This window comes from Anomaloglossus baeobatrachus, chromosome 3 (genome assembly GCF_048569485.1).
Source record: "Anomaloglossus baeobatrachus isolate aAnoBae1 chromosome 3, aAnoBae1.hap1, whole genome shotgun sequence".
Taxonomy (NCBI): Eukaryota; Metazoa; Chordata; class Amphibia; order Anura; family Aromobatidae; genus Anomaloglossus; species Anomaloglossus baeobatrachus.
The window spans coordinates 317,110,746-317,128,723 of record NC_134355.1 but is presented as its reverse complement, the minus strand read 5'-3'; the positions used below and the strand labels follow the sequence as shown (position 1 = coordinate 317,128,723).

General features: G+C 41.4%; 1 protein-coding gene across 1 annotated transcript in view; it reads right to left on the bottom strand.

The window, feature by feature from the left end:
- Nucleotides 1-605: 605 nt before the first annotated feature.
- FRK (fyn related Src family tyrosine kinase) overlaps nt 606-17,978 on the bottom strand; it is a 166,398-nt gene continuing 149,025 nt past the window's right edge. Inside the window, exons 6-8 of the mRNA XM_075338332.1 lie at nt 13,043-13,224; nt 12,752-12,911; nt 606-1,387 (exon numbers count right to left, since the gene is read on the bottom strand). Of these exons, the coding sequence (XP_075194447.1) occupies nt 1,170-1,387; nt 12,752-12,911; nt 13,043-13,224 (560 nt within the window). The 3' untranslated portion in view covers nt 606-1,169. The remainder of the gene's footprint in view (nt 1,388-12,751; nt 12,912-13,042; nt 13,225-17,978) is intronic.

The following is a 17,978-nucleotide window of genomic DNA, read 5'->3' as shown; positions in this document are numbered from 1 at the left end:
GGTCCAGGCGATGCGATGCTATCCTTGTGCGAATCACACGCAACTGTGACTCCAGCCTTAGGGGTACTTCTCACATAGCAAGATCGCTAGCGAGATCACTGCTGAGTCACAGGTTTTGTGACATACTAGTGACCTCATCAGCGATCTCACTGTGTGTGACGCTAAGCAGCGACCTGGCCCCTGCTGTGAAATCGCTGATCGTTACACACTGCTCTGGTTCATTTTTTGCTCGTTGCTCTCCCGCAGTGAAGCACACATCGCTGTGTTTGACAGTGGGAGATAACGATCTGAATGTGCAAGGAGCAGGGAGCCGGCTTCTGCGGACGCTGGTAACCAAGGTACACATAAGGTAACCAAGCAAAGGCTTTGCTTGGATACCCGATATTTACCTTGGTTACCAGCGTCCGCAGCTTGTAGAAGCCGGCTCCCTGCACACGTAGCGAAGGTACACATCGGGTAACTATAAGCAAAGCGCTTTGCTTAGTAACCTGTGTACTACGGTTACCAAGCACAGGGTTGTTACACGGATCGCTGGTGGCTGATCTCTGATCGCTGTGGAGATCTGCCTGATTGACAGCTCACCAGCGACCATGTAGTGACGCTCCAGCGATCCCTGCCAAGTCAGATCGCTGGTGGGATCGCTGGAGCGTCTCTTAAGTGTGACGGTACCCTTAGGCTCAACGTATGACCAACTTTACATGATTGCAGCTATCAGGAATTTTAGGTACTCTCTATGTATTGTTAGTGGAAGGTAAAACGTATGCCCCGTGTACTGAGACAATCTACCTTTCTTTCCATGCTTATATATTATATATTCCAATTATACTATATTTATGTACTATATGTTGGAATACCAAAACCATTATAAGGAAAATTCATAGAAAGGTCACATTTTCTTGAACTCTCTGTAAACTCTAAATGCCTACAGTATGCCTCTGGAGTGCTTATCTCATATGAAAGTGCTATTTCTTTCACAAGCTTTTAATGTCCTGTGAATGTTTTCTTCAGTTACTGATTTCTCAGTTCAGAGACTTGTTGAAATGATGTTGATTTTGATTCTCCTTCAATTGTAAAACATTTGATATCCTTTTTCAGTATGAGTCACTTAGTCTCATTAAGAATATATAAAACAAGTCTCCTAGATTTTCATTCCCTCTTATTATAGGATTCTAGCTGACTGCGAATGCATTTGCATCGTGGTATGATGAGGATTCTGTTTCAAAATAATCCTCAAGCCTCCACTGTAAGGTTTCAAAGGTTGGCCGGTTTTCTGGATTTGCATTCCAACATTCCAACATGATGTTATAAAGGTCCTGGGGACAGTTGAAGGGTTTCGGCATCCTATAGCCTTGTTCAAGTTTTTCTACTGCCTGCCTCCCATTCATGCCTGCACAAAACAATTAAAAAAAAAACTTGTAATTTTAAAATTTACATAAGGGAATCATTTCAATCAATGTGCACTGTGGGACTCCTTTAAGTACATGATGACCTTGTATTTTCACTTAAAGTAAAGAGACCTTGATCAGCAATTAAAAAACATGAAATTGCTCAGCTGGAGAAACCGCAGGTAAACCATATTTATAATTGCTCTCCGCATGCTGGGTTTCTTATTAAAGAAATTCAAATGAAAGTAAAATTTACAGAAATATGTTAAGAATGCTTTGCCTTATTTTAATAATAGATGGATAATTTCAATTAAATGAAAATGTGATCTCATCAATGCGGGCTCTTTTTTGTCTAATGTTTTACGAGCCACCGGTTAATAAGATTCACGGAGAAGGACAACACTGAACATTTCCTTCTCGCTGGCAATCAACCCTATGGAATTTCTGATTTATTTTATTCATTTATGCTCCTCACATTATTGTTTATTCATACTTTTCACATAGTTAATATATGGAAACAAAAGATGAAAAATAGTTAACAAACATAAAATATGGTAAGCTATGAAACTCTGAATCCATTCCTTTTATATTTCCCTTATATTTTTCTACTTTCCACCTTATTTTTGCAAGAAGCTGATTCTTTTCATGACTGTTTGTTTTAACCTTTTTGCTTTCATTGTATTACTGGGAACATGTTATTAAATAAAAATTAAAAATATAATCCAATTACATTTTTAATACAATTAAATCAAATGAATACAATTTTGTTAAATCTCTAAATAGATAAATCTTTTCTATGGAATTTCTTATTTATTGTAACCATTTACACTCCTCATGTTATTGTCGTTACATATGCGTGTATATATGTATTATATATAATATATATATATCTATATATATATCTATTATATATATATATATATATATATATATAATAGATATATATATAGATATATATATAAAATAAGAAAGATAGCTAATATAAAATTATTTGATGCTAAAAGTCCCTCTTATATTTCTGTTGCATTATTGTCCTCTTTTTCCAATATTTTGCAAAAAAAATATTTTTTTTATTGCTAATTGTCTGTGGAAATTCTGGTCTATTTTATTTATGGCATTTCTCATGTTATTGTCTTTGCACTCTTTTTTTCACAGGCTCCTGATATGCAGGTATAGCAATCACTTGTGGAGTGATGGATATGGTCAATAAGTATTAGGCCGCTTTCACACTGGATTGTGACCTCTGTTCAGTGGTCCCATCGGGGCGGCCGTCCAAACACCCCCATCCCCACAAAAGAGGTTTCAGATGCAGCCTCTGCCTTGCATTATTTTGGCATATATGGAAACCCAGACGTAGTAGACTGTGTCTGGGTGTTCTCCTGCAGAATGAGTATATACCCAAAAATGGTGTACAGCAGAGCACATAGTGACTCTGTCTGCACTATAGTCAATGGCCCCTTCAGCTCATACAGTTAGGTCCAGAAATATTTGGACAGTGACACAAGTTTTGTTATTTTAGCTGTTAACAAAAACATGTTCAGAAATACAATTATATATATATAATATGGGCTGAAAGTGCACACTCCCAGCTGCAATATGAGAGTTTTCACATCCAAATCGGAGAAAGGGTTTAGGAATCATAGCTCTGTAATGCATAGCCTCCTCTTTTACAAGGGACCAAAAGTAATTGGACAAGGGACTCTAAGGGCTGCAATTAACTCTGAAGGCGTCTCTCTCGTTAACCTGTAATCAATGAAGTAGTTAAAAGGTCTGGGGTTGATTACAGGTGTGTGGTTTTGCATTTGGAAGCTGTTGCTGTGACCAGACAACATGCGGTCTAAGGAACTCTCAATTGAGGTGAAGCAGAACATCCTGAGGCTGAAAAAAAAGAAAAAATCCATCAGAGAGATAGCAGACATGCAAAATCAACAGTCGGGTACATTCTGAGAAAAAAGGAATTGACTGGTGAGCTTGGGAACTCAAAAAGGCCTGGGCGTCCACGGATGACAACAGTGGTGGATGATTGCCGCATACTTTCTTTGGTGAAGAAGAACCCGTTCACAACATCAACTGAAGTCCAGAACACTCTCAGTGAAGTAGGTGTATCTGTCTCTAAGTCAACAGTAAAGAGAAGACTCCATGAAAGTAAATACAAAGGGTTCACATCTAGATGCAAACCATTCATCAATTCCAAAAATAGACAGGCCAGAGTTAAATTTGCTGAAAAACACCTCATGAAGCCAGCTCAGTTCTGGAAAAGTATTCTATGGACAGATGAGACCAAGATCAACCTGTACCAGAATGATGGGAAGAAAAAAGTTTGGAGAAGAAAGGGAACGGCACATGATCCAAGGCACACCACATCCTCTGTTAAACATGGTGGAGGCAATGTGATGGCATGGGCATGCATGGCTTTCAATGGCACTGGGTCACTTGTGTTTATTGATGACATAACAGCAGACAAGAGTAGCCGGATGAATTCTGAAGTGTACCGGGATATACTTTCAGCCCAGATTCAGCCAAATGCCGCAAAGTTGATCGGACGGCGCTTCATAGTACAGATGGACAATGACCCAAAGCATACAGCCAAAGCTACCCAGGAGTTCATGAGTGCAAAAAAGTGGAACATTCTGCAATGGCCAAGTCAATCACCAGATCTTAACCCAATTGAGCATGCATTTCACTTGCTCAAATCCAGACTTAAGACGGAAAGACCCACAAACAAGCAAGACCTGAAGGCTGCGGCTGTAAAGGCCTGGCAAAGCATTAAGAAGGAGGAAACCCAGTGTTTGGTGATGTCCATGGGTTCCAGACTTAAGGCAGTGATTGCCTCCAAAGGATTCGCAACAAAATATTGAAAATAAAAATATTTTGTTTGGGTTTGGTTTATTTGTCCAATTACTTTTGACCTCCTAAAATGTGGAGTGTTTGTAAAGAAATGTGTACAATTCCTACAATTTCTATCAGATATTTTTGTTCAAACCTTCAAATTAAACGTTACAATCTGCACTTGAATTCTGTTGTAGAGGTTTCATTTCAAATCCAATGTGGTGGCATGCAGAGCCCAACTCGCGAAAATTGTGTCACTGTTCAAATATTTCTGGACCTAACTGTACGTCCGAAGCCCATTTTTGGGGGGGTTCAGATGGAAGCCCCGACGGAACCACTGAACAGAGATTGGAACGCAGTGTGAAAGTACCCTTAGAATGAAATAATACAAAACGGGCCTTTTCTCATCAATATTAGTGATCTGGCTATCATGTTTTTCAGGCTTGGTAGAGTGTCTTTCTAAAGCCATAATATAGTAACATAAATATGTATTTTTTTTACTTGTTGTAAATGTTGATGTTCTCCTGAATCTGGTATTGTTTTTTGTTTGTTTTTTTTTTGCTCTTATGCCTTTCAATTTTTGAAACAGGCCCAAACCTCCAAGTATATAAATCTAGTATTAACAAGGAAGTGTGGTCTTCAAGAAGACTTACAATGGAGAAGAATTGTGGACCATCCACTTAGCTAAAAAATATTAGATTTATATCCAATGTAGAGGTGCAAAAACAAAACAAAAAGGACACCAAATCCAGGAGGCATGGGATCTCATTAATCACTAAGCTACTGGGCTGGGATAAAGAATATCAATTAATTTGTTAAAGGGGTGGTTCACCCATTTTTTTTATTTTCTGTAGGAGTTCTACTTACCTTTCTAGGCGTTTTCTCCATTGTCTTCTGTTTCCAGTTCTGGCACTGAGCGGCGCTATCCTGCACGCTCAGTGCCTGTCACATGACCCCCTGGAGCTGTGGCCGCCAGCATCCTCTGACGTCCCGGCATTTCCGGGCTCTCAAACAAGACGGGTACGTCAGAGGAGGCTGGCACAACTCAGATTGAGTGACAGGGCTGTGGGCGGTAACTACCGCACATCACAGCCCAGCATCGAGGGGAGGAGCCGGAGGACGTCAGTGTGGAGCCGGCGTCCTGCAGATGGTGAGGCACAGGGCGCCAGTGTGCAGTACAGGGGGGGTTCTTCAGCTGAATCTCCCCCTGCACGTAAGTATGTGATCACACTGTCCACCTGCCCGCTCTGCTGTGATGTCAGGAGAGCGGCCGGTGTCAGGCAGTGTGATAATCTGCTCCTCCCAGCAGCACAGCAGGATGCAGCAAGACACTGACAGGCATGTCACCGCTGTGCTCTGCCACCTGTCCTGCTGCATGGGACCAACTGTCTGCACTCTGTCACCTGCACCACAAGTCACAGAGTGGAGACAGTTGGTGAAAGAGCACCTCTGCCCCCCCCCCCGTTCTTTCCCCACTCTCTTCTCTCCCCCCACTCTTCTCCCCCTCCCCTCTTCCCCCTCTTCTCTGCCCCCCTCTTATGCCTCTCTCCTCTCCCCTCTCTTTTCCCTCGCTCTCTTCCCCCCCTCGCTCTCTTCCCCCCCTCGCTCTCTTTTCCTCCCCACCGCACTCTCTTTTCCTCCCCCCTCCGCTCTTTTCCTCCCCCGCACTCTTTCCCTCCCCCCTCGCTCTCTTTTCCTCCCCCCCTCGCTCTCTTTTCCTCCGCCCCTCGCTCTCTTTTCCTCCGCCCCTCGCTCTCTTTTCCTCCCCCCTCACTCTCTTTTCCTCCCCCACTCGCTCTCTTTTCCTCCCCCCTCACTCTCTTTTCCTCCCCCCCCGCGCTCTCTTTTCCTCCCCCCCGCGCTCTCTTTTCCTCCCCCCGCGCTCTCTTTTCCTCCCCCCCGCGCTCTCTTTTCCTCCCCCCGCACTCTCTTTTCCTCCCCCCCACGCTCTCTTTTCCTCCCCCCTCGCTCTCTTTTCCTCCCCCCGCGCTCTCTTTTCCTCCCCCCTCGCTCTCTTTTCCTCCCCCCCTCGCTTTCTTTTCCTCCCCCCTCGCTCTCTCTCTCTTTTCCCTCGCTCTCTCCTGGCATGGTCAGTACAGAAATCTCTCCATCGTGGAGGGGTGAGAGGGAGTAATAAACATGGAGTCCCTACTGTGTCTGTGTATTTATTTCTAATAAAGTATTTTTCTCTGTGTGGTCTTTTTTTTTTTTTTAAACCCTTTATTGGAGATTCTTAATGGCCAGGTCAAACTTGGCCTGACATTAAGAATCTCGGGCTTTATACCAGCTGGTAAAACATAGCTGGTATTAACCCCTTATTACCCAGCGTGCCACCTGCCACCAGGGCCACTGGAAGAGTTGGAAACAGCGCCAGAAGATGGCGCTTCTATGAAAGCGCCATTTTCTGGGGCAGCTGTGGACTGCAATTCGCAGCGGGGGGCCCAGAAAGTTTGGGCACCCTTCACTGCAGATTCCAATCCCCAGCTGCCTAGTTGTACCTGGCTGGACTCAAAAATTCGGCGAAGCCCATGTCATTTTTTTTTTTTAATTATTTCATGAAATTCATGAAATAAAAAAAAAAAAGGGCTTCTCTATATTTTTGGTTTTCAGCCGGGTACAAATAGGCAGCTGGGGGTTGGGGGCAGCCCGTAGCTGCCTGCTGTACCTGGCTAGCATACAAAAATATGGCGAAGCCCACGTCATTTTTTTAAAAAAGTTTTCAGGCAAAAACCTTTAAAAAAAAATGCTTCCCTGGATTTCTATTGCCAGTGAAAGTAACACCAAGCAGCGGTTATTTTAAAAAAAAAATCGACATGGGCTTCGCCCATCGAGCACCAGAGCATTTTACTGCTCAATTCATCCCAAGTAATCAGATGACTCCAGTGTCGGCCGATTACTTGTTCTGTGTCCCCCTGCATCCATTGCAGCGTGTACGGGCTGTGAGATCAGCGGAGTTCAGTCCAGCACTGGAGTCAGCTGATCTGAACTCAGCTGAACTCCAGCCTGCACACGCTGTGATGGATGCAGGGGGACATAGAACAAGTAAGGTCTAAGCCACACGTTGAGAAAAACAGTGCGAGTGGAGTGCGATCAAACATCGCATTCCACTCGGACCAATATTAGCCTGTGTGTCAGTGCACATGAGCGATTATTTTCTCCGCCCTAATTGGACCGAGAAAACAATTGCAGCATGCTGCCACTGTAATGCAAGACTCTCTCTTTTACCCATTCAAGTGTATGTGGTAAGAGAAAAATCGCACTGCACTTGCGGTACATCGGTGGACTACGGAGGAGAGAGGGAGAGAAATCCCTCCCACCCCTCGAGTGCCGGTCCGCCCCCGCTGCTGAGGTCTGCTCGCAGAGTCGGACCTCAGTCGCAGGGACACACGCATGACACTCAGCTCTGCTGTACTGAGCGTGAGTCGAGTGTAATGCGAGGGGATCGCAGTAATCCCCGTGTGGCCCCAGCCTGATCGGCCAACACTTGAGTCAGCTGATCTGAACTCAGCTGAGCTCCTGTACACACAGCCCACAAACACAGCCCGCACACGGTCACATGTGACCGGCAGCAGGCAGCGACTGCTGTTATGGCTACATTCACATGACCGTTCCGTTTTTGCGGGCCACAAAAAAACAGTCCTTTTTTTCACGGATGCATCCTAGTGGCATCCGTGTGACATCTGCGTGCCTTCCGTTTTTTTTGCGGACCACAAAAAAGGTAAGCAGCAAGAAAGATAAATAGATGAGTAGATATAGAGATGAATAGATAGATATAGAGACAGAGGGATAGAGGGATGAATGAATGAATGGATAGATAGATAGATAGATAGATAGATAGATAGATAGATAGATAGATAGATAGATAGATAGATAGATAAGAAATACATATATAATGTGTTACCCCCTGCATATTCTAAGCTGGCACCCTTTTGTGACTTTCATGTGGCACTAAGGGGTGCTTAGCATTGTATTTAGCCAAAAAATAAATAAATAATAAAAAAAATTACATGCGGTCCCCCTATCTTTTGTAGCCAGCTAGGGTAAAGCAAACGGCTGCAGCCTGCAAACCACAGCTGGCAGCTTCACCTTGGCTGGTAATCCAAAACAGAGGGCACCCCACGCTGTTATTTTAAATTAAATAAATAATTTAAAACAAAAAACACGGGCTCCCCCAAAATTGGATCACCAGCCAAGGTAAAGCGGACACATACACACACACTGTATATACGCGCACACATACACAGACACTGTATATACGCGCACACACACTTTCTTCCCCTGGCTGTGCAGAGCTGCTGCTGTCTCTGTGATTTCTCTCAGTGCATCCACACAGGGAAGAGGCAGGGAGGAGGGTTTGGGTGGAGAGCAGAGTGGGTGTATTAGACACAATGGGTGTGTTAGATAAGCTAGACACCGCCCTAGAGCCACAAAGAATTCTGGGACTTGTAGGAACTGAACACAGGAAGTCAGAGGAGAGATTAACCCCATCAGAGCTGGAGCCAGCAATGACCGTGTGCTGCTAGTGCACAATAAAAGGTAATTTTGCTGAAAAAACATAATAGATGTGTTGAGGGGCACATATTAGCAAGATTTATCAAAAAAAAAAATCAGTTTTGGTAACTGGACAATTTCTTTAAAGCAAAATAGCAAATCCTTTATTACAATGTCTTAACAATCATGATAATATAATAACCGTACAGCATCCGATTCCTACAGATACATCGCAATTCTGTAACTTTGGAAACTGTTTTGTTCTTGTAAATTCTAAAACCCGCTGATGTAGAAGAATGGATTCCACATGGATGCAATAAGGATCACATACAGTTGACTATATAGATGAAAAACATTTTTTTTTCTAGATGTGAGCGATTTTTTCATGCTAAGCCAGACAGAGAGAATCTTTGCAGACCAGCAAATCCTCAAACCTCCAGCCGAATGGACTAAATGAAATGGCTAAAACTCCCCAAGTGTCTAGATCTTCTATTGATATAATTACTATGTAATATTGCTGGTTAATTACTTGTCTGTGTTTTATACATCGCACTAAATGAATTGTTCATTTGTGCTGCTGCACAGGGGCTCAGTGGGTAACGTAGTACCATTGCAGTGCTGGACTCCGGTGACTGATTGCAATAAAGACTACCTCAACCAATTCGCATGTGCTTTTATTTCTCTAATCGGTGTTTTTTTTACCTTTGCCATGACCCAATGATGTTATTTCCTCTTCCTTTCTTATTTGATATGTATGTATAAATCTCTGGTATTTGTTACTATATTTTGGCCTTAATCAAGTAACATATTTATACACCTATTAAAAGAATTTGAACTAAACTTTTAGTCTCTAGACGTCCTTTAACATATTATCTACTTTATGCGCCCAGTGAATGTGCTGGTTCATTTTTCCTCCTTGAGGGTGCGTGCCCACGATCAGTGTTTGCAGTGTTTTTGATGTAGTGTCCAAAACGCTGTGTTGTACAGCATAGGGGATGGGATTTCTACAAATCTCGTGTCCACTGTGTGTGTGAGGCCTGCAGCGAAAACTGACCTGTGGTGCGTCTTTCCGAGGCCACAGTATGTCAATTGTTTGCTGCATATTCGCATGCGTCCTCTGTAGGGAAAACACAAGTGAGAGACCACAGCGCATTGAACCCTGATTGTGTTTACAAGCAGCTGCGTTCTCCTGCGGAGGAGACTCACGGCCCCACAGGTCAGGATCCGCTGCGTCCAGGACGCAGTAAATCCTGAACATGGGCACATACCCTGAAAAAGTAGCAGCAACTGTTTTCCTGCTGTTAAAAACTACCTAGAAGCTTAACCATGGCACATATTGTCCTGGAAGAGTTGGCGCTTATTGTGGCTGAGTTGCTGATAATAAAGATTCAAGGAAAATAGAGATAATTCAAGCAGTTTTATTGGACATTACATTTTAAGGTAAAACAGACCCCTTCATCAGGTCAAATCATCTCTCCATGGCACATAAGCATACTTTTCTGAAGCCCTTTCCTTAAGGGAATTTTTATTTTTGCATTGATAATTATTTAAATCAGTTATTTTTAATACAAAATTAAATGCACTGTTTTAACAGTTTTTTATTATTTTTTTTTCCACAGTCACTGGGGACTGCCATTTTCATTTGCTGGTGTGTAAGTTACTAAGTACTCACAAATACGGCAATATTTACTGACTCAGAGGTCATTCGCTATGAAGCTGGTGACATGGTAGATATATTGCTTGTATCTACTTATTGAAGTAATGCCCTCTGGTTTAACCTTACATCCTTTTGTTGCCTATTGATTTGGAACTTTTTAACCCCTTTACCACTGGGCGATTTTCCATTTTTCATTTTTGTTTTTTCCTCCCCTTTTTCTGAGAGCCATAACTTTTTTTTATTAGGGCTTATTTGTTGAGGGACCAGTTGTACTTTGGAATGAAACCTTCAGTTTTACCATATAGTGAACTGGAAAATGGGGAAAAAAAAATCCAAATGTGGAGAAATAGTGACAAAAGTGCAATTGCACGATTGTTTTGGGGGGGTTGAAAAGATAAAGAGTCCATTATCTTCCAGGGTTTATTCACCATATTCACTCTATGGTAAAACTGACATGTCAGTATGTTGCCTTACGTCGGTACGAGATTGTGGATACCAAACATGTATACTTTTACTTTTATCTAAGGCGGTAAAAAAAATTCAGAAGTTTGTCAAAAAAGGAATAGAGCTTTTTTGCCATTTTCCAAGACTCATACCGTTCTCTATTTTCAGGATCTGGGGCTCAGTGATGGTTTATTTTTTGCATCTTGAGCTGGCATTTTAAATTATACAATTTATGTGTAGATGGGATGTTTCGATCGCCTGTGATTGCATTTTAAAGAAATGTTGTGGTGACTAAAAAACGTAATTTTGCCATTTGGAATATTTTTCTCGCTACGCCGTGTACCGATCAGATTAATTGATTTTATATTTGGATAGATCGGGCATTTCTGAAAGCGGCCACAACAAATATTTGTATATTTTTTAACTTTTATTTTCAATGGTGCAAAAGGGGGGTGATTTGAACTTTTAGGTTTTTTTATTTTTTCATATTTTTAAAACCTTTTTTTACATTTTTTTATTTTACTAGTACCCCTATGGCACTTTATGACTGCACAGTCCGATCGCATGTGCATTTTTGCTGATCAAAGTAGCATCGCTCTTATCTGCAGAAATTCTCATCTCCTGTGAGTGCTGGTGCTCTGTCAGCTCTTACAGGAAATGAGTCATCGCAACCTCAGGGGTCATCAGATGACCCCATGCTACCATGACAACACAGTGGCATCTTTGATCCACCTGCACCTGTTAGCCACACATGTCTGCTGATCAGATCATAGATATGTAGGGATTACCACGAGATCACTGTGGGAGCCCACGGTAACCAGAGGGAGGTGACCAAGGATGTATCAGTAGGTCCTTGGTTGTAAAGAGGTTAATAGATTGTCAAGAATTGTACAGAATTATAAAAATTAATGATACTCTTGTACATTGCCACAATCATGCCTTGGAAAAATTAATTTTGCAAGCTGATTTTAGTTCTAAATGGACATATTTTTTCTTATGTATTTGAACCTCCAAATAATTTACAGTGCTGGGTTATTGATTATAATTGACTAAAATCATACGATAGTACTTAAATGACTAGTCCTTTGCATTTTATTAATAGTGTACACTTTTGTGGAAAGGTAAGCATTATATATCACCAGATTGCTTCCCAATCTGAATCCAATGTAAAACAAGATTAGGGACTTGTAGCTTTGGTAAAATCACCGTTTTATCTGCTGCTTCTCTGCTAGTCCTCTCAATGTTATGCTCTGTACATTCCCATCCACATGACTGATAGCTTTCTGCCTACACTGTGCATAAGCAAAAAGTTGTCAATCGTATGTGGTGGGTGGGGAAAGCAAAAGCTCATGAATACAGAGGACTACATAGTAAGAACTTATCATGAGAGAACTAGCGGAGCTTTTGCAAACAAAACAATGTATTATCAAAACTACAGCAAGAAGTCCAGTAAATGACTTAACATTAGAATGCAGGTCTCTGTCTGTATTCAATTGGGGAACCAAAAACCTAATGACATTCTATTAAACAGTTAAAGGGGTGGCCATCTCCAAGATCCTATCTCAATATGTAGAAGGTGTAAATAATAATAATAGCAAATACCGCCAATTAAAAATGTAAGAACGTTTTCCTGATTAGCTGTTGCTTACCTCATGTGCAATGGCTAAGGGATCCATAATTATGATCACTCATATAGTGACAATGTGATAGTGGTCATAACCATGAATACCTTAGCTACTGCAATGCCCTGCAAATGAGGTAAGTGACATAGCTAATCAGGAGACCTATACTTCATTTCAAATTGAAGGTATTTGCTAATATGATTATTGTTGTTATACCTACTGCATGTTGGGATAGGATCTTGGAGATGGAAATACCCCTTTAAGTCTCACAAATATTACATAACAGAAATAATGATTATTTATAGCATTGACCAGGAACTTACCAGGATAAGGCATCTTTCCATATGTTGCTATTTCATAAAGAAGAATGCCAAATGCCCAAACATCAGATTTAACCGTAAATTTATTTTTTCGGATTGCTTCTGGTGCTGTCCATTTTAGAGGGAGTTTTGTATCATTTGTGGCCTGGTATACATTATCATCCTTAAAAAGAAATCAAGAATGAGAAACGCATATTATGGAGTCCACGATGTCGGCAACACATTATCATGGAGTAAAGAGCATAAAATACCACATCTGTGATGAAACAGTATGTCTTATGTCTATACATTTACCTCAAAAACTCTGGCAAGTCCGAAGTCAGCCACCTTATATACACTATTCTCTCCAACAAGTACATTTCTAGCTGCTAAATCTCTGTGGATGAAGTTTTGCGTTTCCAGATAAGCCATTCCTGATGCCACTTGTGCACCTATGTCTACCTGTTGGGGTGCTTTTATTGTCGCACCACTGTCATCTGAAATATCAAATAAATAGGAAGTTAGGTAGTACTTTACCACAGAGTAAAAGCATTTGATTTTTTTCATGTCATCTGCACTCAAACATTTATAAGTTAATACTATTGCTGTCATTAACATTGTCAGCTATGCGATCAAAAAGTACATTTCTTTAGCTTCAGTCACATGACCTATTATGGATCCATGTGGTGTAGATCTTTAACAACATGCAAAGCAAACGACATTTTAAAACTTTCGCGCTGTCTACATATGATTTGCAATTATGTTTTAGAAAGAAATCATACATCTGCAGACTGTGGAGCCAACTGTTGGAGACCACACAGAAGCAGGATAGGGAGCTAGCTGTGTGAGACAGACGGACTTCCCATAGAGAACGCAGAGAGGTTTAATTACCACCTCTGCCTTTCTGATTGCTGTGTACACCGTTTAGGAAGTAGAGACATTGCCTCGTTTTCGTGTTCTAGTGATTACATGATCGCTGTGTGTCAGTGGTAGCTTCTGGATCTTAGCTGATGTACATCAGCTATTCCGTGGAGGCAGGAGGCTGAATTTGTCCTGGAGCTGGTGCCAATATGCCAGTCCACTTAGAGAGAATTTCAGGAAAAATCATCAAAAAAAATTAATTTACCTGTTGAAATATCCCAAAATGTCAATAATAACTTTAACAAAAGCTAACAACAGTGATTGGGATACCCCCCAAAGAAAAAAGTCAATGTCTCAATAACTTGTCATGTTGTCTTGAGAATCAATTACAGCTTGACAATGATGTCTCATGCTGTTAACAAAATGAGTTATGGTCTGCTGAGACATGGCATCCCACTCTTATTGAAGGGCAGTCTTCAGGTGATTGAGGATCTGGGATACAGAGTTATGAGCCTCTGCACAGCGACTCAACTGATCCCACAGGTTTTTTATGGGATTCAGGTCTGTAAAAAGTACACGCCACTCCATTTGAAGTACCCAAGTCTCCATCAGCCATTCCTTAATGATGCAACCTTGATGAGGTGGAGCATTGTTGTCCATGAAGATGAAATTAGGCATGTGTGGTTCATGCAGAGGCACAATGACGGGATTAATGATGTTATTCAACCAGTAGGTGCTTGTCACCATTCACAAAGTGTACGGCAGTTCTGTATTGACTAGACACTCCTGTCCACCCTGTAACACCCCCACCACCAAAGGCTTGTCTGGTAAAAACAGTGCCTGATGGATTAAGGCTACTTTACACACTGCAATATCGGTCCCGATATCGCTAGTGTGGGTACCCGCCCCCATCTGTTGCGCGACACGGGCATATCGCTGCCCGTGCCGCACAACATCGCCCAGAGCCGTCACACATACTTACCTGTCCGGCGACGTTGCTGTGACCGGCGAACCTCCTTTCTAAGGGGGCGGTCCGTGCGGCGTCACAGCGACGTCACTGAAACGTCACTGAACCGCCGCCCAATAGCAGCGGAGGGGCGGAGATGAGCGGGACGTAACATCCCGCCCACCTCCTTCCTTCTGCATAGCAGCCGGGAGCCAGGTAAGGGGAGCTTCCTCGTTCCTGCGGCGTCACACGGAGCGATGTGTGCTGCCGCAGGAACGAGGAACAACTTCGTTACTGCTGCAGTAACGATTTTTAAGAATGAACCCCCATGTCGCCGATTAGCGATTTTGCACGTTTTTGCAACGATGCAAAATCGCTTATCGGTGTCACACGCAACGGCATCGCTAATGCGGCCGGATGTGCGTCACAAATTCTGTGACCCCAACGACTCCGCATTAGCGATGTTGCAGCGTGTAAAGCCCCCTTAACTCCTCGACATCTGCAATAACATTGAGGTCATCATTTCTGCTTAGTGTGAATCAACTTTCATCAGTGAACAGCACTGAAGCCCACTGTGACTCAGTATCTCTCTATCTCTGTTGCAACCTGCTGCTGACACTAAGCTGAATTCATCATCTTTTTCAAAAGGGAATCGTTCACAATGAAGAGGTCACCAGTGTGAGGTGGCCAAAAGACTTCCATTTCTATGTCTTTCTGTGACTCTTTCAGTCTCTCTGTATATCTGTTGCAACCTACTGATGACACTCAAAACCCAATGTCCACTTCCACCTGAGAACATCCTGCTTGAAGCCTCACAATGGGAAGGTACTGTTCATCAATTGTTAGTTGTCATCCTGGTCTCATGATGTCAAAATGTGAACAGCATGATGAGAAGGGCTGTTTAAATAGCAATTCTAATTGAACCTTAAAATGTATTGGATGATTCATAGATCAAACACCTGTTGTGAATTTTGTCATTAAGTTCCTTGTTAGAGAACAGCAACTTGTGCAAAAAGCACTGAGATATTGAACAGCTGGACATGTGCATTCAAAAGTTTAGAGATAATCACTTTATAAGTTCACCTGAAAAGATTAGAGTGTGTTTGAAAGCCAAACATCCCTAGCTTTTTGTGAGTAGAGTATCTTCCAATTATATTGGAAGTAGAGTATCTTCCAATTTGGTGTACACTGACATTACCCAAGGGCAAGATAAATAAACTCTTTGACTCTTGGAAATAAAGTGGAATTAAGCCTCAATGGGATTTCAGGCATTTTGATGACCACATATGGTTGACATTGAGTAAGGTAGAGGAGAAATTACAATTACACAAACGATCATATCTACCATAAGCACAGATTAAAGCTTTCTGTAGGAAAATATTACCCTTTGGCAGAGATGAGAACTAAAATAACCTATTTTATATAGTACCGTAGTAAAACATGTGACAAATAAGGTGGCCGGGGTCTGTTCTGTATAGAAAATTTGTAAATGAGTTAAAGTGGACTGTGTCACAAACAGTCCAATAACCAAAGTTTCCAGCTCACCATATGGAGACAATCAGAGACGATGCATGGAAGGGCGGCCACTCCTAAGTCCAAGTTCTTCTTCCTCTGTGTCACAAACAGTATTTCAGGATTGCTGTGTTATATTGTAGGGAAATTAAACTCCATGGAGAATGTTGGAGGGCAGGAGGAAGACGATAAAGTCATTAACTAATGAGTAGTGGAAGAAACATAGTTTCACTGCATACACAGTGAATTTTTTTTTCAACATTTCCCTGCATCTGAAGTCCTTTTTTTGACTAATGACTTGTTCTCAATTTTCAAAGTCAAAAGCTGATTTATATAATTATATATGGTCATGCCTGCATACTAACATATTTAGGAAAACTGCTGCAGCCTCTGTCCCATTCCTGAAATGAAGCGTCATCAGTGGGCTGGATTAGTCCCAGCGCGATGTGCACTGTGCGCTGTAGGGAATGGTAGGGAGTTTTTAATTCAAGCATATTAGAAAACAGTTTAGATTATGGTACCAAATAGGGATTTAGGAAGAAAATTACTTTGGACTTTAGACCACCCCTTTAACACTAGAACTACTGGACTCGTGACACCTATATAGAAATACATGGTGCAAAGTAGTCAAAATGACTACCTCAGTAGTTCTAGTGTTAAGTTGCAGAAGCAACTAAAAGGATATAAATTTGGAGTAGGGGTGATTAGATACTGAAAGACAAAGATGTTAGAGCCAAAAAAATGTTTATGAAATGGGAAATATTCATAACCAAAAAATGTACACATGCAGAAATAATAGGGATTGCACTACTATTCAAGGAATAGTTATTTATTTTACACTGCAGTATAAGGCCACAAACAGCACCTGTGATTGCAGCCAATCACATGCGCTGTTAGAGAGGGTGGGTGTGGGGTGTGATCTACCAGCAGCCAATCAGAGCCGCCCGTAGTTGGGGAACGTAGTGAATATGTATCATCCAAAAAAGATCTGTGGTTAGTTCTCCAAGATTTTTGGAACAATTACCATACAGATTCCAATCAAAAACTGTATTCAACTGTACCTAGATGCACTGATGCTGTTTAGAAGGCAAAGGGTGGTAATACCAAATACTGGTTTGATTTTGACTTCTCTCTTGTTCATTCACTTTGTATTTTGTATTTTGTTACTTGATAAAAACAAACTACTAAAACTTTTATTTTTGAATAAATTCTTATTGCGCAGCATTTTTGCACTCCTGCCAATAACATTTGCGCAGTAGTGTGTACATACATATGCATCTATATCTACTGTAGATGAAATATTTATTTCATGAAACTTTGCTCTGTACAGTGCACAGATCAATTTACATTGAAGACATCAGAGATAACCATAAAATGGACAATAAGTAACTCATGACAAGCAATCAGGTGTTTTTATTATTGGGATAGCGCCTTTCATTTCGGCTGTAAGTAATTGGTATTCTGCTAATAGCCAAAGTTTTGTTATTGCCAAAGTAATTCATTAAATGTCCTCAACTTTTCTTCCCTGAAACTGCAATATTTCACATCCTTGTCTAGAGCAAAGCAATACAATTTCAACCAGGAACAAATGCATCCACATTTTTCAAGGTAAAGAGACTTTACTGTTACTGTGAACTTGCTGAACTGCAGTCGTCTTGTAATTGTCATATAATTAATAGGGCTTTTCGGTAACAATTATTCTTTATCGGTTTGACCTTTTAATTTAGTAGAGCCCAGTTTTCTTAATGTGTCAGTGACAAAATAAACTGGTGTGCATTGCACGTTAGAGGAGACCTATAAAAAGCATCTATACAACACATTGATCTGAAAGATGAATGCAAAAGCTTCAATTAGAAAAAAACCCTGAAAGCTATTAAGCAGAAACACACTCAGAAAAAAACTGTCCACACAAAGGACGTACAAGCGTGGATG